Genomic DNA, 21509 nt, shown 5'->3' with positions numbered 1-21509 from the left:
AGAGTGAGAATCTGACAGCCTTCATTAGTGATCTTTCACTAATGACTATGATACAAAGAATGGAGAAGATGCAGCTGTATGTGTTTTTTGCACAGGTGCCTGCTGTGGGGCTGCGGACTATCACAGAAGCAAGTACAATCCACTGCACCATTGTGTGAATGCATACTGTATCAGCTGTCCTGGCTGTTGAGATTGTTTGTGTTGCATTTAATGCTGTAGAAGATGGTCTCCTTACTTATATCTCAGTGTTTGCTCTAAGTGTTGTTCATTTTTAACAAAACTATGGGCACAAGCCACGAGACATGGTGTTGACCACAGATTTCATTTGTTGTAATCTACGAGAATCTTTCTTTTTATCAATAAAAGCATTTTAATTGCATGATTTTTGTGACTGAGTCATTTTTGAGGCCAGTGGAAAGTTTCTGCCCCCACCCCTCCACTCCCAACCCTACCACTGAAGCACAAATATCCTGCACAGCCCCCCCTCCTCTGGAAGCATTTCAATTACATGACTGAGTTGTGCCTTTCTACCCCAACAAAAGGCAGATCCGGCTGGTTGGGATGGAAACAGAGTCGTTTTGAGATGGAGCTGAAGTGAGAAGTCCGAAAACACTCACAAAGCCAAACACTGCTATGCGAATAGCCACACAAACACACGGGGGGTAAGAAGGCTTAGCCCCTCCAGATAATGATAACTCATGAAGGCTCATCTGGTTTCTTGCTCGTAACACTTAGATGATCCGAGTCTGTGGAGGGTGAACACTGATGGTAAGCAGGCCTGTGATACTCTTTTGTGCTGTTTTTTTTCTTTCTAATCTCTTATTGGAAATACATGATAAGTAAAGGCTCCAGGAAGATCTTAGCCAGTACAGAAACTCTTGAGCTATCAATGTTTATACAAGGGAGCTTCGGTTTGATGCTGTGAGCTGCTACTTGCAGCTGCAGGCTGGGTGAGACAGAAATATTAGCGTGTGATCTGAATGTGAAAAAGTATTAAGCTGGCTACTATTGCAAGGAGGATGTTAATATTGATACCAGGGAACTGCCAAGAAACACAGTACAGGAGAAGGAAAGCTCCTTTTTTTTCCCCTATCAAAATTTTGATCATAACATAAAAATTAATTAAATTTTAAATTACAAGCTTACATGATAAAGATCTATTTGTAGTTTTGTTTATGCACTTTTTGCTATGATTTTGAGACCGTTTTAGTGGATGTTTTATCATTTTGTCAGATTAATATTTAGTATTTAAGGCACAACACCAGCTCCAAAAAGTTGTGATGCAACTGTTTGAAAATCTGATAAACCTACATTTTCTTAACAACAGAACACTGAAAACATATCAAACGTTTAAACTGAGAAAATGGCTCCGAAAATTGGGGTTGGCAAAAGGCTGGGAAAGTAAGTGGTACTCAAAGGAAACAGCTGGAGGAACATTTTACAACTAATTAGGTTAATTGCACCATTAAACAAAAATATGACAAAGATCCAGCAGTGCTGAGCAGATATGATCATAGCTTTTCTAAAAGTGCAGCAGGTGGTCTTCTCAGTACCCAGATGTCTACCGGCTGTTATTAAAAGAAGGGGGGATGCTACACAGGGTAAACATGGCCCTGCTCACAGCTTTTTTAATACATGTGGCTGCCATGTTCTGTTTTTATTTACATTTTACACACTTTCACAACTTTTGGGGGAATTTGGTTTGTAAATAATGAAAGATGTGTGTGGATTTTCTTCTTTTAGCACTTACTATACTTTATTTAAGTAACTTGCTTGCAGCCTATAGACTGGGTATGAGTTAAAGCATCCATCCTTCAAATGTTTTCTTTAAGGTTTCGGTATGATTCATTTTTTAGTTTGAGACCATGTCAGCAGTGATCAATCAGCCTCTTCCCTTTGGACGACTTGAGCGAGAGAAGCACATTCACATGGTCTTCAGGGCTTTTCACAACCGCTGTGGGCCCTCTTGTGAGTGCCAGACTCAAAGCACTCCACCCAAATCCCACCAAATGCCTCCTGACCTGGAATCTGAAGAGCAGCTTTTGGGCCAGACTGCTGAGAATGGCTTGATGCAGCCACCGGTAAAGAAGACTGGTAGTGCAGTGAGGTCATGCTTTATGTCTGTGCTGGAAACTGCTAGCGAGATTCATATCACTGCCAAGCCAGAGCTGCAAGGTGAGGAGGACTACTTTTTTCTTTTACATAAAACAGGACTCTTGTTTAGATGTGTATGCGTTAAGAAAATACCACATCCTGATTGCAGGTCCTCAGTGTGTTTCTAGGAGGATCTATAACATCACTACAGAAGGCAACAGGCCACTGTCATTTGTGGCTGTGGAAGGTATTTGTCCCGTTCCACCTCTTACTCTTATAACTACTGATGTTTTTCAGCATATTCTTAGCATTTGTTCGCTTCTCCCTCCTTTTAGAGAGCTCCTGTGTGTGTCTGCAGTGCTGTGGTCCAGCTCGGGCCTACACCCTGAAAGGCTTTGACAGTGAGGGCAGTCAGGTCTTTTATTTTGAAAGGCCCTTTAGGGTGGACGCCTGTTGCCTGGGCTGCTGCCTGATGGAGATGAGAGCGTATACACCTCAAAACCATCTCATTGGCACAGTACATCAGAGGTAGGAAACTTGTTCATTCCTTGGTGTATATATGTTCCTACTAAACGCTGATGTTTCCTTATGTTGCTCAGTAGTTATAAATTACATGTGATCAAGCCACACTGAAGCTTATATAGCTCACTTCTGTTGTTATAAGTAGAGTGAATATATAAAGTAGGTAAAGTTAGTGGTGAAGATTTATATTAAGGAGACATACTTCATACATCAGCCTCTTTAGGTTCTCTGCAAAATCTAATGAACTGAATTTTACCAACTACTGGCCTTTGGTTAATGGGTTAACAAAAATTATAAACATAAATATAATTATGTATGAAGGAGTCCACAGAAGTCTTTAGTCTGCACTCACTCATTTCAGTTTTATTTATATAGTGCCAATTTACAACAAGTCACCTCAAAGCACTTTATACTGTAGGGTAAAGACCCAACAATATTAGAAAGAAACCCTAACGAGCAGATGACCCCCTTGTGAGCAAGCAGTTGGCGACACAGGGAAGGAAAAGCTCTCTCTTAAAAGGAAGAAACCTCTGGGAGGACCTGGCTCAGAGTCCAGCTCTAACTATAAGTTGATTAGAAAGGAAAATTTTAAACCTCAATCTGCTCTATTGGGGTTATATGGTACTATGATGTCCTTTAGATAAAAGGGGGCCTGATTATTCAAGATCTTGTATGTGATCAGAAAGATTTTAAATTTGATTCAGAATTTAACAGGGAGCCAATGAAGAGAAACCAGTATGGGAGAAATATGCTTTCTCTTTCTAGTCCCTGTCAGTACCTAATTCCTGTCATCATTTTGGATCAACTGAAGGCTTTTCAGGGAACTTTTAGAAGAATCTGATAATAATGGGTTACAGCAGTCCAGCCTAGAAGTAAGGAACTAGTCTGGATAAAATGGTTGTTTTGTGGATCATTTGAGTTTGAAGAATAACGTTCATATAGTATATTTTTTTCTTATTATTATTACTATAATTTTACATTTTTAATTTGGGTGAACAAACACCAGTAGCATTTCATACTGTCAGACTAAACACTTCGCATGTGAGCCTTTTTCCATGTCACTCAAGGCCTGGGACCACATTGGCCCACCCTAGATGCTCAGGCCTGTCTGTAAATAGCAGTCGGGGCCTTTACTGTTCTGAACAGCCTGAGTGTAATATAAACCTGGGATGGTTAATGCACAGCACAGCTGTCTGCACACAAAAACACACCAACAGAGCTGGCGTGGGCTCATAGGGGAAGGAATGCGACATCCTTCCTAATGGGAATGTTGGCCAATGGCATGGCAGGCTCACGGCTCTTCTGTCGTCAAAATACTTCCTTCTTCATCTGGCCTAAATCTGACTCCAGGGTTAGCGGGGGTGTCTTTGTGTGTCGAATTTAGAGTTTTCCAGAAGCAACAGTCGGTGAAGTTGTGCCCAATTAGGACTGGCCTGGCAGAGGTTTCAGTGACCAGAGTTCGACTTGGTATAAATATTCTCTCAGTTGTGCTCTAATAAAGCATGCCCCAAATTGAACTCTTCTGACACCAAGCAAACAATTGCTTTGGTGCTGCAGAATCATGACAGCTGAAAATGTAGTCATCCAACCATCAAGACTGGGCTGCGCCTCTGTGTGAAGCACTGGCCAGTCTATTTGCCAGGAGGCTTAGTGCACGGTTACTGAGTTGCTGTGTGTTGGTGACCATGTTTTCAGATGGAGCATGTTTACACCCCTCCTGGAGGTCTGCACTTCAGCAGGGGCGTCTACCATCAGAATCCAGGGCTCCTGCTGTCCATGCCGTTGCTTCTCCAACCAACAATTCCAGGTAGGAATATTTATAACTCATAAAAGTATATGTGTGACTGAAAAGCGTAACACTGCAGCAGTGCTTTCATGCAGTTTTAAATTATACACTAGATTGTCTCCAACATTGGTGAGGAAATAGGCACGATATGGAAGAAATGGCCTGGCTTCAACGAAGATCACAACATGGACCATGAATATTTTGGGCTGGAGGGTGAGTTCTACCTCAGTAAATTACATTCCTAATTTCTCTTTGACAGGATGCCAGAGAACATTTACCTTTCCCAAAGTTTAGTTTTGGACCAAGTTTAATTTAATCGACCTCTTCAGATCTGATACTTTTATTTACTGAGCAGTTAAGAAACGTGACTGAAAGAAAAACAACAGACCAATATAATAAAACACACTCACCGGATACCTTATTAGGTACACCTCGCTAGTACTAAACTGCAGTATATTTTGCCTTCAGAGCTGCTTTAAGTATTGTGCCAGAGATTTGACAAGTTGCTGCAAACACCCCTCAGAGAATTTGGTCTATCGTGACATGACAGTATCACACAGTTGCAACAGAAGTTTTGGCTGCACCTTCATGATGTGAATCTCCTTTTCCATCACATCCCAAAGTTACTCCATTACATTGAGGCCTGGTGACTGGAGGCCATTGGAGCACAGTGAGCTCACTGTCACATAAAAAAAGAACAAAAGCAAAACAAAAAAAAAACAAATAGTTTGAGCTTTCAGACATGATGCCATCAGGTGTGTACACTGTGGTTATAAAGGGATGGACGCAGTCAGAAACAATACTCAGGTAGGCTGTGGTGTTTAAATGCTGTTCATATGAAGTCCAAAGAGTGCCAAGAAAATATCTGACACACTACACCACCAGGAGCCTGAACCATTTATACAAGGCAGGGTTAATGACTCCACGCAGTTCATTTTAAATTCTGAAACAACTGAATGTTGCAGCAGAAATCAACAACATTCAGTTTTATTCATAGCACCAAACCTCAACAACAGTCACCTCAATGCACTTCTTGTTCATAGCTGACAGGAGTGGCACCCAGTGTGGTCTGCTGTAGCTCTGCTAGGTATGCAAGAGCATGCCTGATGTATTGTGCATTCAGACACTCTCTTCGGCATACCTTGGCTGCAACTCTGTTTAGAAAAGTGCTATATAACTTTAATAAAAAAGTTAGTATTATTTGACTTGGTGTTGCCTTCCTATCAGTTTGAAGCAATCTGCTCATTATCCTCTGACATCTTGCATCAACAAGGCACTTTTACCTTTAACTTCAGTGGGTCGTCTTCCTCACAACCACATGCCTAAAAGCTTCGAGCTGCTGGCATGTGATTAGCTGGTCAGATTTGTGTTAACAAACAGCCAAACAGGTGTACCTAATAAAGTCACCAGTGAATGCTTTTAATTTATAAAAAATAAATGAAAAAAGACTGTTCCATGATATTTACAGGGACATCAACTAACACCACTAGATTGTTTTTTAAAAAAAGAAAAAAATAGTTGCCAAACATTAACTGCATCTCTCTGGCTAGTATCAGACTTCTTTCTAAGTATACCAAAGTCATAAACATAGTTTATTATTTAATCACGGCTTTAGTACAACTGTATGTATTCTATTTTCATCTTCTAGTTCCACTCAGTATGGAGTCACACACCAAACTCCTTCTCCTGGCAGCCACTTTCCTGTTGGTAAGCATGTGTGTCCGTCGGTGGGAAGATGTTTTGTCATACACAATATAATTATACCTTTCCCAAAGTTTCTACCCTCAGTACATTAGACTTTGAAGACTTAGTTGCAAGTATGTGTTATGAATAAATTAGCTTACTAATGAATCAACCTTCAGCAACAGTTTTATCTGTTCATTCATACTTTTTCATAATCATTTCAAACAGCAGCTAACAATTTTAATTTCATTCTATAATTTTAGTGAATAACATATATTTGTAATTTTAGGTAACGATTTCAACTGTTAATCATATTAATATAAAAGTACATTTAGCTAACAGTATCATTGGTCCATCTGTACTGGTGGTTGCTTTGAAGACAAGGACCAGGTCTGCAACCACTCGCAGTCAGCTGCTGTCTTCAAAATGACTTTTGTGCATTAATACATCAATAAAACCACAATAAGACAGAATCTGCATACTCTGTTTGTGACTGGAGGTCAAATTGGCAATAAGATGCAATATTTCTAGAAGACAAGTTCCTTCCCACCCGGCAATCTTTGCAATCGTCTCATGATCACTGACACGCTCCATCTCTTGGTAAGCAGCTGGTCATTACAACTACCTTTAATCTTTTTTTCTTTTTCTTTTTTTTTTTTAATGCTTTGATAAAGTTTTTTTTTTTTTTTTTAAAGTTGCAAGGTTTCTGTCCTATTTTCACTTTAGTTTGACTGAGCAATTATTAAACATATTTTAAGTTCATGCCCTCCTTATTTGATGTTTTTTTCCTTTTTAATTTTCCTAAATGCTTTTGGTCCGGATTGGATCCTTTGGTAGGCCTAATCTGGCCCCCAGGTTGTATGTTCGACATCCCTGCCTTGGGATCATTGTATACTAACTGGAAATCAGCGGTTCAGTATAAAAATCAGGACACGATATTAAGATGATCCCAGATAGGTGCACTGTAATATTAGAATATAATATTTGATGTATTGGCTCCTAAGGAGCCTTTCACGATTTGGTTTAACTGGAACTTGCATTACAACTGGAGATCATAATTTATATTGAGGTTACATGCAAACAAACAACATGTTTGCATGTAACAAAAGCAACATTTTGATGTGTGGGATCTTCCTCGGGTATCAATCGCAAGCATCAAAAATCTGCTTATGTAAAGATTCTTTAAGGAGTAAATTATTACTTTGAGCCAAAAAGTGTTCAGACCGTTCTTCCTTTTTTCTCCCCCCCCTTGTTTGCCTGGGACACTTGTTTGCCAAGTGTCCCTGGATGTGTGCACACTTGCTTTCTTTCTCCAAAAAAAAAAAAAAAAAGCCATTAAAAGCATACATAAAGAAGACATTTTAATACAAAGAAAAACTAACACTGTTTCTAACCTGTCTGAATGATTTCTCTGCAGAATCATATGTTCTTTGAAATGAGCTGACCAGCATCATCACATGATTTACAGACCAACGGGCACCCAAGCTTCCCGGTCCGGGAAGAAAGAAGAGCGGATAAAGAGGAATCTCGGCTTCTTGCAAACTCCACAGCTTCAGTTCCAGCGTTTATGAAAGAAAAATGGCACTAAACCATCTTTAGCAGCAGATGCATATTTACCATTTATTGCTATAATCCATCAGGTGTACATCCAACAGTGTTTCCTCGCTTTCCACACACTCACACACACCTGCATCCATCATTACAATAACAAATAAGGGCAGCATTACAGTTTTTCAACAAACTGTAGGCTCTTTCTTAACATATTAAAAACAAAACAAAAAAAAAGCTCCCCAGGATAAAAACTGTAACAGACCCTGGGCCCCGTTTTCTTTCGTGGACTACAAAATGGAAAAGGAGTGAATATCAGTGTTTCAGGACTCCTATACACCTTTGACATTAAAGCAGAGCCCTTCCTTTAAAGGTGGGGTAAAGAAAGGAGAAGGCAGGGAAGGGAAACCTGGTTCAGGTCGGGCTTGAGGCCAGGCACAGTGATTTAGGCAGCTTGGCAGTTCATTCTAAAGATGCCGGTTATAGAAACCTGCCCAACACAGGATCCTCATCCTTTGGGATACAACTTAATTTTTTTTTTAAATCCTATTAAGTGATCTTTGATGTGGATTGCATTTAAACAACATTAATATTTGTTCTAGTCCAAAATGACTAGAGGAATTGTAGTTAAAATACAGCACTGTGTTATAATAACCCTGTTTGAGTCCCAATAAAACTGATTAGCACACCTATTTTAACAGCAGGTGAAATGTCACGTTAAGCAATAAAATCATATAGAGTACAACTGATTCTGTTGTATTTAAAGCACACTTTGTCGAGCGTTCATGACCAGAACAGCCCACACCAGTCACTCACTGGTTAAAAGATGTTACAACTTGCATTACTAAAAAAAAAGAAACAAAACTGTAATTTCCTCTTCCAGTTGATTAAAATCACCTCTTTCATAGACCTGTTTCAGTGTTCTGTTGAAAGGCTTTTCTGTTCATTTCCAATTTGACACAAAGACCCAACGGTCTCCTGGCCTCGGTCCCCGACTTTTGCTCTGTCTTCGCATTACGCAGTGCCAATCCACGCAGAGCTGCCCTTCTCTGGACTCGGCTTCCCCCAACACATCCCGTATGCACACACCTGCACACCGCAAACAGAGACCACATAAGTAGAGTCTAACTACATCACACAGGTTGTGTTGTTGTTCATGTGAAATCCCACAGCAGGAGTTCTTACTCTTCGCTGAGCATCTCGGTGAGGGGGGTGGGGGGCTAACGTCCTCCGCTAGCATTCACCAGACCATGGAAGTCTTCCCATGCTCTGCAAACAGAGGAGGATGCAGTAAATTATAATTCGCAGTAAAATGCATAAAGAAATCTAATTATTTTCCTGGAAGAATCGTAAGCCCATCAGTTAACTGAATGAGAGGTTTAGATGGGAAAAATAGTTGTATTCACAGTTACCAAAAACTAATGATGAAAATTTTAGGCTTAGCTTTATGAGCTAAAGCTGCCAAAATAAAGAAATATACTAACAGAGGTCATTTCAATATTATAAAGATTTATACAGGCCATTTTAGAATGAATGGGACTTATTATTCTTAGCTCCATACTGGTATTTCTAGACTTTACTAGAGAACCTTTGCACGATTCAGAGCTCAAAATAATCCCTGTGCATCTTTTCTGTGCCTTCGTGCAGAAGAAGTTGGTCTTTTAGCTTTTTATCCTTTCTTTGGACTGGCTGGCCATTATAAACAGAAGTTTTTAACAACATGTGTCAAGAACATCCCATCTCATTAATATCAAGCGCCGTGAGTAAAAAAAAAACAAAAAAAAAAAATGGAGCAACAGCATCTACATGAGGATATAGAGATTGTGTAAAAGGACTTGAAAGCCATCATACTAGGCATTCACATTCAAAGCTACAAAGGACAACCATGGACACAGAACTAGTTGTTTTTTCCCCACTTGGATTTTGAAAAGCATGAAAATGGGAACAAAAGGCAGAACTGAGTTCTTGTATACTGAAGAAATACTGACTCAAGGTTAAGACTGCAATGGAAAACCATTATAATCAGTTAAATGGGCATTTGTTTCACTCTCTCTTTTTAATAATGAACTAATAGAAAAATATGGGAGTTTGTAAAATTATATTAGTATATAGACATGCACAAGATATGTGGTTGTGTGTACAGTTATACATTTCAATTTGGAATAATACTTCAAACAATAAAATAAAACATTTTGATAATTGTGTTTCTGTTATTTCTCCCTTAAAATCCAAACATACTGTCAAAATAAAAATCTAACTTACAGAAAACCATCATCTTATCACCTGAGCATGTTAAAAACAAGCCATTAAAAAGGCAACATGTAAGTGTACTCTCTCATTGCCTCTTTGGTTGGAAAATGTGTGTGAGCATGCAGGTTTATGGAAGAGCTGAAGAGAAAGAAAAGCTGGAGAAGAAAATAAAAAAGGAGAAGACATACATACTTAATGCTGTCTGTGTGTGTCTTGTACTCCATGATGGTGTTGGGGGGCAGGTTGAGGACTCTGCGCAGGGTGTCTCTGATGCGGGCAGTGGTCGCCTGGTCACTGGCTGTTTTGTTCCAGATGGAGATGATGTCCTCCTGGGGAGAAGCAGCATGAAGAGGAGGCATGTGTGAGCGTTAGGTCAGGCAGTTAGTGTGCAACCGAGTGTGTCTGCTGTTGGCTTTACCTGGAAACGTACTGACACCACAGCCCCACAGATCTCCTCTCCTACCATGAACTGTTCTCCCAGCATAGCCAGGATCAGGTTCTCCCAGCATCGAGATGCCAGGCCTTTTCTCAGACGAATGATCCACTTCCCACCCATCTTATTAGCATCATCCTAAACATACACAATTTCAGATCAGGCCTTTCACGCATAACCAAACAACCAGAGCAAATAGAAGATATCAGCCAGTGTGCTTACCTCCCACATGGGTTTAATGCCTTCTTTGAAGAGGTGGAAGTCACTATGACCTGTCAGATCGCCAGGTCGGATCATGTGACTATAGAAACGCCAGAATTGCTCCACCTGGGATGGACAATTGTAATAATTAGTGGAAAACGAGTCAAAATGTGGAGTGTGCAGTTCTGCATGGGCAAGGAAAAGTGCACTGGCTCCTGTTTTAAGCCATATAAAGATGTGATGTGGAGCGACGCACCGAAGCAAAGCTGCCAATTTGTTTGATGTTCTGTTCGTAGCTCTGAGTGCTGGCTGGTCTCCCTGGGGTGCGTCTGGAGTACCAAAAGGTGTAATTGTACTGGAGAGGGTGTTCTCCTGCTCCTGGCACCACCATCTGCCGGAAACGAGAGAGTAACATGTACAGCTCATTGACATATTAACTTTATACAAACTCAGACCTATAATTTGTCATTTTGCCTCTGTACACCACCAAAGTGGATTTTAAATCTAATAATTAACATATGATTAAAGTGCAGACTTTTTGCTTTAATCTAGAGGTTCTTCAAAAATTATATTTACTGTTTAATTCATTTCCAGAGGTTCAAAATTTTATAGTTTAACAAACAAACCAAAACTAAAGAAACTGTACCTTTGTTCAACAAATAGTAGCACAATCTGCAAATACATCTGTGTAAGACTTTAGCGGCCTCACTTTTTTCTTGGAAGTGTTCTGCTCCTTCTCTTCATCTTCGTTTTTTTCCTTCTCACCGTCTTTCGGTGAGCCTTGATCCTGGTCGTGGTCTCCGCTGTCATCGTCTTTCAGACTACAATCAAGGGAAATGCAGAATACATTTGTATCATGCAATCAATAGTTGAAATCAAAAGGGACTTTACACCTGTTGTCAGGTAACAGCCCTTTTCATTTTAACTCTTTTTACAGAGTGTTTTAAATCAAATCTTTTGTCATTTTGTTACCCATTCTGTTGGCGTTATACCGTCTTACAGCAACCAGTATCTAAATTATTTAGTTGTGCCCTCATCCTGGTCAACACATCAGAAATACAAGAAAAAAATGAACACAAACTATAACCTCGACGAATAGAAGATTTGCAGCATGGCTGCTGTATTCATTTAAGGCAACTTAACCCAATAAACCTGCAACTGATGCATTTTAAAGTTGTGGCCTGCAAACATGCGCTCTGACTATTGTGCTAATCTTAAACTACGGTCACTATTAATAAGAGCTCTCTGCGTGTAACAGTGTCTCTCCAGCTTCCCGTATTTATTGGCCACGCGAGTCTAATTTGTGACCGGCCTCTACGCGCCGCTCCCCGCCTCTCAGTTAACTACCACACCGAGGATTCGAGGCCTATCCGCCTTCCTCCAGGCCAAGCTAACAGCTAACAACACTGAAATTCTTCATCAAAAAGCACCATTTACTCACAGATATTGCTCCCTTTCTTTTTAAAAGCGCGTCTACGTGTTGCCCTCGCACTCCCGTGAGTTAATAAAAGAACATAATTCATGCAAAAACATATAATAAAGCTGACACACCTCTCACACACGCAAACCACGGTCAGCTTACGTTACCCTCCCCAGTGAATTCACAGCAGCGACCGACGAGACCGATCTCTGGATATTCAGCGAAATGTTTTTAAATACTCACGCGTCAAATTTGTTGTTCATTATTTTGTAGATAGGAGTCTTTTCGGAGTCCGACCACAGCCTCCTGAATCCCGCAGCAAGTGACGGCGACGCGCACAGCAGCGGTTTAGTGGACGCGCATGCCATGTATCGATCTTGGTGATGAGCACGAAAAGGTCAGAGGTGAACCACGTCATTACTATTAAGCATGCGCTCATTTATACTTAATTGAAATGTGCATTAAAATAAATAAGTAATTAAGAAATATGCATACATGAAGCAAAAGTCCCAATAATTTTATTTTATTCTCCACATTTCAGAACTTTAAGATATAATAAATGCACATTAGTACCACTGTGATCTGTTAATTGTAGTTTTTCAGAGTCTGATGACTCTGTTGAATAATCAGAAACCCTGTGACTTCAGCGCAGATGTATGTGCAGGCCGACACACACTGTCACACAAGAACAGCCTCAGAACAACACGGGTGGCTTCATCACAGCAAGCGGCTTCCTCTGATACGCTGCAACCCTCGTTTCAACGCTTTCCATTCCTCTGCTTGCAATCTGTTCTCGCAGCGCCTTCAAACAGTAGCTGTGCTCAGGTCCAAGCAGAGCTGTGGACCAAGTTTTGAAGAGGGGAGGGGGGGCAAAAAAAATCAAAAACAAAGGGAGCTGGAGGGTGAGGATGGAGTTGGGACTTCTTTTGGTCCAAATCGGTTCAGGCATTAGACAGAATTATGGGAGCTTAGTGGCTACAAGACCATGAAAACCCCTGTGTTTGTGTATTGGAAACAAACAATTAAAGCCAGATAAAAAGCAGAGTGTTTGTGGGTGAGGGACAGCAGGAAAGCTCCGGGGTGGTATATCACGGTATGGTGTGGTGTGGTTCGGTTGGCGCTGCTTCTGCAGACCATCCCCTAGCCCCTTGCCCCCTGTGCCTCCGCGAGGACCTTCATGAGAGGGCCCTTTGTTCTGGGCCGGCAGGCGCACCAGTGAGTGAGTGAGCAAGAGCAGCGGCGGCCTTCTTCAGTGGCGGCTGTTTGTTTACACCAGCCAGTCCCGTCATACTTCATTAGCAGCCCAGCCCACCGACAACCTCTGATGTCCTAATCGCCGACAAGCATGTAGCTGCCCATCAACCCAGAGCCTTGGCGGTTCAGGATAAAGGCTTTTTTTTGGGATTCCCACTAAGCCTGCTTGCCTTCTCATCCACGGGGAGCGTGTACATGTATGCTCACACAAACACACACACGATATCTGTGGCCTGGCTGGTTCTTTTATCACGGGCCAAGAGACAAATGGAGGTAAGTCGATGTTAGTGGAGCAGCAACGGTCCCAGAGATCTAGCTCTGCATCACAGAGACGTGAGAAACCTGCCGTCCAGACAGAGGCAGACAAGACAGAGGGATTATTGAGTGCTGCCATCTTCTGACCACAATCATTAAACAGTTAACTACGCATTAAGTCACGCAAATATGCGGCATGCTAACAAGTCGTAATTGTACTAGCGTGTGTTCCAGTGCGAGTTGTCAGGCCTTCATAATTGGCACAGACACTTACCTGAACCTCGGGACAAATGATTAGAATTTGGTGGTTAAAGCTCACCCTTATTTTACAAAAAGCTTACAATGCAAGAATTCATGTTAATTCTAAGAAAATTATCACAAAAGTCTAATAGGAAAAAATGGAGAAGCAATGACATCAAACAATTAAAATAGTCAAAGGTCAACATCACTGTGATGTCATAATGTTCGTCAGTAACTACATTTCTGGCCATTATTCAAGTTCATAACACAGGAAAGGATGGAGAGGATTGGGACAATATTGCACATTCACCCAGACACTAAATCCTTTGGTTCCACCTGATGAATTCCTCGTGTTACATAATACAATGCATAATTCAAATTCACTAACCTCCTGAACGGCTTTCCCGAGCCTTTCCTGGCTTTTCACTACTTTCCTGAAAGACACACACAGATCCACCATCATTAGCGACAAGAACTTGTTACCTATTAAAAAAAAAAACGTCTGCTTGATGACAGAGCTAACCTTTGTATTCTGCGAGCGAGGCTCAGACTGAAGCCTGCAAAGCAGTCGGGCTGATAAGTGGACGGCACTATGGAGTAAGCCCCGGGAGGAAGTGAACAGGCCAGACTGACGTCCTGCGTGTAACAGTGAGGGACACAGCTGGCCACAGGATCCTCATCCCTGGATATCATCTGCTCAGATTGCCCTTCTAGTACCTAGTTATGTTGTTAAAAGCAGATATTTCGACTAAAAGCAATACCGGATAAAGAGAAGTAAAATAATGTTAAGCTACTCAGAGGCGATGTGAAATCTATCCTAGTGTACAGACTGAACTGCAGAAGGACGGATGTCACATAATGTAAGCTAACACTGATGCTCTGACTTTGTATTTTACTGACCTTGTAAATGTGGAAGCCAATAGGGTGCAGATCCGTATCAGGCCGGCTCTGGTGCAGGGTAACCCTGACATTAACTCCTGATGTCACTGCTGGATCATCAGAAACTGTAAAAGGGAAGCAGGGGTTCTGCCAGTGAGACAGGAAGTTCCTGCTTCCTCCGGCTGTCTTTCCCTCAACCCACGAGCCGTGGAAGTAGCTGGTCTCCCACTCACTGTCTGCTGTTAAAGGCAGTGGGGGTGCTGGGCTTTTCATGGCACTGAGGATGAGATTAATTGTTTTAAAGGCGCAAATAAAATCAGAAACATTGAATAACTTCGTGAAAAATTTGACCATTTTACCTGAGGGAGATGGAAGAGGAGGAAAAGACCCTGATGAGAAAGCGGGCCTCGGCTCCTGGCTGGTAGGTGCTGGGGATGAGAAGGTAGAATCCGGGCTCCAGCTGCCCGTGGAGAACCACCTCTCTCTCGTAGGCATGGCAGTGAGTAGAAGCGCGAGGAGGTCTGTTCAACATCCGGCTCAGATTGAAACGCTTCTTTTCCACCTAGTGCAAACATACTTTCAGTAAAGTGATGGAAAGCCACACGAGCGCATGCCAACACTAAATGAGAGAACAAACCTTCCACAAGTGCAGCGCGATGGCCTGGTAATGCTGGTGCTTTGTATTGTTGCTGTCCTCGACTGGGGTTTGTGCATATTTATCTGTGTTTCTCCATTTCCGGCACTGCAACAGGGACACCACCACCTCTCCTCTTTCGCACACTTTAAGCCAAAACTTGGGGTTGCTGCCGTAGCTGCCGCAGTTTCGGCTACCGCCAGCAGAGTGCCCTTTTACCCAGCGACCAGCCAGCTGATGACTGTGTGTCAGCAGGTTTCCTGCCGGAGCAGAGAGGCATCAGGTTAAAACAAGGGCACCAAGAAAGTAACATCTGAAACAACAAAAACCTCTTTAACAAAATAAGGCAACACCAGTATAAATGCTCTTCAAGTGTCCTTCCTCACTGATGGGATAGCCCACTGTGACGTCATCAAACTGGGACATAAATTCAGCCTCGTCCAACCAGAATTCACCCTCTGCCACCCTGGCTTGTAGCTCCGAAGCACAATCAGGGGCAACAGAATCCCAACCTGCACCTCTGCAGAGAGATACAAAGAAACATCATCTGGATTTTCCCACATTTACAAATTTGTTGATGTAGGTGTGAATTCCAGAAATGCACTACAAATTCCGTATAATAACTGTGACTTTAGTGAGATAAAATCATAACTTCAGACAGAGAAATCAGTTATACCTAATAGCTGCGACTAAAGTCTGAAATCTTAAAGCCAGTGCTGTCAAATCTAATGAATCACTTTATAAATTGAGTAACCTTTGAGTAGACCCCAGCCAATTTATTTATTGACAGGTTGATATGAGCTAGTTGCCAATCTATCAACCAAAACTAAAAGATATAGAACAGGCGCTGCTGTGTTGATGTTGCACAGTTTGTCCACCAGATGGCACTCTGCAACTTCCCTGTTGGGAATACTAACACTCCAAACACAATAAAGCAGCTGATCCAAGCAGAGTCGGACATAAATGAGTAAATAAATAACTGAACACGAAAAAAACATTGGTTTATATATCGGAATATCTGACTTTTAAATCACCAAATATCAGCAGAACTCTACCTTTAAGAGCTGTCACCAGAACCTAACTATGTGAATATGCTCCTGTGTGGCTGTGGATCTGTAGAGTGATGGCATCAACTAGTAGCTAACAGATCAGCTGTCTTGTTTTGCCTTCTTTTTTGAATTTTTTTTTTTGTGAATGATTTAACTTTAAAATTTTAAATCAATGTCCAAATACACAGTTTTTGGAACAATCTGACAATAATTAATTACAGTAGTCCAGCCTAGAAGTACTGAATGTGTGAACTAGAGATATATCACACAAATTCAAGATAGTGCTCCTTCATTTGTTTAATATGGACACTACAGGACATATCCTGGTCAAAAATGACCATGAGATTCATCACAGTGTTACTGGAGGCCAAGGTAATGCTATCCAGAATATTAGGTAAATAAAAGGTAAATGGACTGGTTCTTGTATAGTACTTTTCTGAGCACTCAAAAAGCTTTAATCTTAAGAACATTTGTAATCTGTAATTTGAAGGTTTAACAACTTTCAACTCCACACATCTGGGTGTCAGATATACTCCACAATAGACAAGTCTGACACACACCTCCATACCCAGGCTCCTCCCCAGTAGCGTCTTCCCCAAGGATTTCTGATCCTTAGCAGCCGTACTTCACCCTCTGACACCTTCTTCACATCCAGCCACTCCATGACAGTCAGAGCGTGATACTGATCCAGCTCAGTGAGTCCTGAAACAGAGAAGGCCAGCAAGTGATGTGGCACAGCATCACTCACTGTATTATCTGTGAGCAGACACTTTTCTGACCTCCAGGCGTGCTGTGAGTGGAGCAGCTGAGCGCGCAGTCATCCTTCACAGGGTCCAGAAGGTTCAGGTCCAGCCTTCTCCTTCTGACTTGGTCACTGTCCTGTGCTGTTCGCTGCTCCTCCTCCGAGCCAAAGTCACCCAGGCTCCATCGCTCAGCTAGACCACCTGTCAAGTCCACCAGGGCCTCGGACACCTGACCTGCCCACAGTTGCTCGTATGAACCATGAAGCCTGCAGAAGATGAAAGGGAAAGGAAAGGGGGGGTTTCAAACTTTTCCTTATGATTAGGTCTTGTTTGAAAAATACATGTTAATCTCAAGGAATCAACTGACTTAGCATAGGCCTTCTCCAACAGGGCAACCCAAAAGGCAGTGGGGGAGTGGCAGCGTGAGAAGCAAAGAGATGAATTAATGCAGGGCAGGCAGTCGTCAATGGTCACCTCTGTCCAGTGTCCCTGCTGCCAAAAGCGAAAATGAAAGCAGCCCCTGTACCTGCTGTCACCCCACTGTGGCTGATGTTCAGGCAGAACCTACACAGGATCCAACGACAATGCGAGTGACAACAGGAAAAACACGATGAACATTCTCCACATTTAGAACAAAACCAGTGCTGGGGCTCACAAAATCAAACTGATGAGACAACCAGCCTGTGTTACCTTGTTTAAAAGCTGTTTGTTCTTGAGCAGGAAGGCGCACGCACAGAGGAACCAGCAGTCTCCTAACAGGCCTTGCTTTGCATGCCCCAGGCTGATGTTGCTTGGGAAGAGAACTGGTGACTGGCAGATCTCCTTGAGATGTGAAATGGAAATAATAATTGGGACTGAGACAGTGATATGGCTGGAAACAGCAGAGGAGGTTAATTTAATTGCACATATTTATTTTTGTGAGATACAGAGCAGTAACTTTGAGAGTCCTTCATAATCAGGTCAACCACCAGAAAAGGGAAATCCCCTCATCTTGTGAGAGGCGGCACAAGCTAATAGGCCACAAATGTGCCCTATGTGGCAGGATCTTAACAATAACAACACCCGATCAATGGGAAGATAACCAATAAGGAATTTTCTGGGCATTTCCACTAGACAGGCTTACTTGGGGCCGTAGCCAGGTTATGTCTCCCTGCAGTCTGGCCAGAGGCGTGGAGCTGCCAGAGAACAGGGAGGCGTCCACACAGCGGAAGTCCGGGTCCTCATACAGAGCTGGACCTCCGCACTCTGCCCTGCCCTCTTCTTTCATGGCTCCTGCTGCTTTCAGCCTGGAAACCTGCTGGACCAAAGGCCACCTTCACTGCATGTACCTAAATATAACACTTGCATTACACCTTAACTACGTTATGCATTCGTGAAGTCTGCACGGATCTGAGAGGAAGCTGCCGTTACAGAGCATCACTGACTTTTACGGCATATTCATCTTCACGTTTTAGCTTTCACTCACTCAATAACAATGACATACTAACATAAATATACAAAGAGATGTTGGAAACATAATGTCAGAAACAGCATGTGTGTATTTATCTTACCTTGCTCCTCTTTTAAGCTCATTTCGCCACGTAGCTGTCATTGTGTATAATAGCATCGTTAGCTCGAACTAGCTTGCACAGCACAGACACACACAGCAGGTAAGCTAGCATCTCCATATCGCTTCATCTTATCGTGGTTTCAAATCCATAACCACAGCGGTTTTCTCTCAGTGTGACATATTTAGCGATGAGTAAAAGTTATATCGACAGCAGACATCGCGTGATGGTGAAAATAAAACAGACACGGGGTCTTCCGGTGATGCAGTGAATCCTTCCTGTGCTGCGGGCACTGCCGCCCACTGCTGGGATCTCTGAACTGCAGGAACACCGTGTTTCAGATTCCATGGATACATCCAGCTTAAAGCGGGAAAAATAATCTAAAAGTGTAGAATGTTTTTGTAGAGATTTACTAAAATGCATTATGAATTAGGTAAAGGTTTTACCAGTTGATTACAGAAAAAATATATATAATTATTTTTTTGCTGTCATTAAGGGAAATAATGTAAACAATAGTTTATTCTCTGCAAAGCAGCCAGAATTGTGGCTCCCAGAGACTGGCTGTGTGCCATGTGACATTCAGTCAGTCTCAAACCTCCTTTCCTCAGCCACAACACTGAAGATGGGTCATTCCAGCATGACAGCGATCCAAACATACCACCAAGGAAACAAAGGAAAAAGCACATGGAGGCAATGGACTGGTCTGGCAACTCTGCAGATCTCAGTCCTGCAGAAAATCTGTGCAGGGTGCTGACGTTTTGTGAGACATCCAAGAAATCTAAAGGGTTTATGTAAAAAGGAGTGAACCAAAATCCCTCCTGAGATGTGTGCAAACCTGGTGACTGACTACGAGAGAAACGTCTTACCAACAAGGGTTTCTCCACCAAATACTAAATCGTGTTTTGCTTAGGGATCAAATACTTCTTTCACTCAGCAGCGTACAAATATTTTTATAACTTTTATTTGTTTGTTTGTTTTTCGATGTTTGGTTGATATTCTGTCTCTCTCTGTTAAACTGAAACTACCATAAAAATTTCTGTATCATTTTCTGTAAGTGCTCAAACTTACAAAATCAGCAGGAGCTCAAATAATTATTTCCCTCACTGTAAATGTAGAAGTAGTAAATGCAGAATACCACCTTCTCTGTGTGAATTGGTAATTTTGTAGAAATCTGTAGGTTATTAATCTGCCTTTTTTTAAAAAAAAAAATCTGATGGGGATCTGCACTGTGTGGACTGTGTGGGTGCTGTAATAAATTTCTTCATTTCTTTTTTTGGTTTGAGTACCTGGCTGTGGGCATGCAGGACGAGCCACACTCGTAGGAAGGAGAAAGACCTACTTGTGGTTGTTTGTCTCTCTCACATCACTCATTAGTCATTTTACATTTTTGTTTTAATGAGGACATTTGGCATCATTTTTGTCTATACCAGTCATCCTACACCCCTTTGTGACCAAATCTTTGGCTCTCTTTAACATTTGTTTGAAATGTGGTCCTTTTGTACTTTACTCTTTGGTTGTGTTAAGCATCTTTATTGTGTCTCTTGTAATTAGTTTTTGCTGTATTTATATCTATTGTTGCTTTTAGTATCGTCCTATTTCCACATTTTTATTGTTTTAAGTCTCTGTCTTACTTCTATCTCATAAATTGAAATTCTTGTTTATGTTTACTCCATTACTGTACTCAAGTGCTTTTTTTAAAAGTCATAAGCCTGTGTTAGTTTCTCACTTTTAATCTTTCGCTGTTTTCTGATACTCCCTTCTGTTTGTAAAATTGATTTCTTTTCTTGTTGTAAACGCGTACTCATGCTGTGTCAGTCAGCTTTACTGCTAAATAGTAATGCAGACTAGTAGTGTTTTTTCATGAGGTCAATAAAAAGCAACGGATGCAATTATTAATATATTTTTAAAAAAATATAATGTATTTATTAGCTTTGAATCATGTTATACAAATGAAGTATAAAAAATATAAAAAAACCAGAACATAAAATATAAAATACAATACTATACTATTTAACTTTTACAGAACTAGTCTGTAAACTGATGCCCTCAAGTGAGCTCCGTGAATGCCGATTGTCCTCAGTGTTTTCTGTTTAAAAAGAAAAAAAAGGAAAGGATTAGAAATCAGAAACACAAGACTAACCTTAAAACAGTGTTTTTGTTTCTTCTGGTGTTTGATAGCTACTGGTAGGGTAAGGAACTGATCTTACCGTGGCAGTAACGGAATGGCAATCTTCACCCACTCGTCTTCAGGATTGGCACAGATATGTCTGTTTTTCACAGTCTTGAAACTGATGATTAAAAAAGTTCGGACATTAGTATCACAGCAGAGCTGGTAGTCAGTGTGGATTATGTGTTTTAGTTGCAGTTATGATTTTTTTCCCTTACATTATTGCCCTGAGTTTGCAGTTATCATCTTGGACTATGTAGCTTTTCAGCCGTTTTACTGAGACAGGTTTTTCTTGGTACTGTGTGCAGCAATATTTCTTGGAACCTTTAAAGGAAAGAATGAGACATTTCAGTGAAAACAGCATTTTATATGACAATATGACAAAAAACATTATAATAACGTCTCAGTGAATAATCGCTGAAGCCATACTCACTGCTTTCATTCAGTGCCACCAGCAGCAACACCAGCAGTACGGAGACACGCACGGCGAACTTTGCCATCCTCAGTAAATCAGCAGTGAATCAGTTTTCTGATCAGGATTCTCAGGGAGTCAGTGAAAAAATGATTGTAACCGGCTGTGGCAGTGAAGTTTAAATACTGTGTGAGATGGAAGGGAAATGTCCCACGAGAGGTCAGGGAGGTGGAAAACCCTGTCTGAGTCAAACGGGAAATGTGACTTGTCTTTTTTTCTACCACCGAAACCCCCTCCTCTGTGTACATTATGCAAAATTGCTCACTTTCATGATACTAAGATTTTAAAATAATAATATAAACATGTAACACCTTTTAAAAGTTGCTATGTAA

At 41.4% G+C, this 21509-nt stretch overlaps 3 protein-coding genes across 5 annotated transcripts; 1 reads left to right on the top strand and 2 right to left on the bottom strand.

Annotated features, from left to right (window-relative positions):
• The first annotated feature begins 1865 nt into the window (after positions 1-1865).
• LOC134616334 (phospholipid scramblase 1) lies at positions 1866-7532 on the top strand. Its single transcript, XM_063461136.1, has 7 exons — positions 1866-2175; positions 2264-2341; positions 2430-2622; positions 4312-4423; positions 4516-4615; positions 6051-6109; positions 7503-7532. Exons 1-7 carry the CDS (start codon positions 1866-1868, stop codon positions 7527-7529), a joined length of 879 nt encoding a protein of 292 aa, XP_063317206.1. The 3' UTR covers positions 7530-7532.
• eif4e2 (eukaryotic translation initiation factor 4E family member 2) lies at positions 7434-12370 on the bottom strand. Of its 2 annotated transcripts, none has more exons than XM_063461135.1 (8): positions 12181-12370; positions 11227-11338; positions 10774-10908; positions 10539-10643; positions 10302-10454; positions 10072-10212; positions 8819-8902; positions 7434-8722 (listed from the first exon to the last, which is right to left on the bottom strand). In XM_063461135.1, exons 1-7 carry the CDS (start codon positions 12303-12305, stop codon positions 8867-8869), a joined length of 807 nt encoding a protein of 268 aa, XP_063317205.1. In that variant the 5' UTR covers positions 12306-12370; the 3' UTR covers positions 7434-8722; positions 8819-8866. The 2 variants fall into 2 exon arrangements, with proteins under 2 accessions (XP_063317205.1, XP_063317204.1); XM_063461134.1 differs by having other exon boundaries at positions 10076-10212; positions 12181-12366.
• An 81-nt stretch (positions 12371-12451) lies between these two features.
• On the bottom strand, positions 12452-18872 carry capn10 (calpain 10). Of its 2 annotated transcripts, none has more exons than XM_063461133.1 (13): positions 18542-18872; positions 18115-18288; positions 17682-17813; positions 17359-17555; positions 17028-17257; positions 16809-16950; positions 15553-15719; positions 15203-15459; positions 14925-15127; positions 14587-14842; positions 14210-14403; positions 14075-14120; positions 12452-13533 (listed from the first exon to the last, which is right to left on the bottom strand). In XM_063461133.1, exons 2-13 carry the CDS (start codon positions 18256-18258, stop codon positions 13504-13506), a joined length of 1998 nt encoding a protein of 665 aa, XP_063317203.1. In that variant the 5' UTR covers positions 18259-18288; positions 18542-18872; the 3' UTR covers positions 12452-13503. The 2 variants fall into 2 exon arrangements, with proteins under 2 accessions (XP_063317203.1, XP_063317202.1); XM_063461132.1 differs by having other exon boundaries at positions 12453-13533; positions 18115-18285; positions 18542-18870.
• Between the last annotated feature and the right edge of the window lie 2637 nt (positions 18873-21509).

This window comes from Pelmatolapia mariae, linkage group LG18 (assembly GCF_036321145.2).
Source record: "Pelmatolapia mariae isolate MD_Pm_ZW linkage group LG18, Pm_UMD_F_2, whole genome shotgun sequence".
Classification (NCBI taxonomy): domain Eukaryota; kingdom Metazoa; phylum Chordata; class Actinopteri; order Cichliformes; family Cichlidae; genus Pelmatolapia; species Pelmatolapia mariae.
The sequence above is the reverse complement of the archived record's forward strand: the minus strand, read 5'-3'. Positions and strand labels throughout refer to the sequence as shown.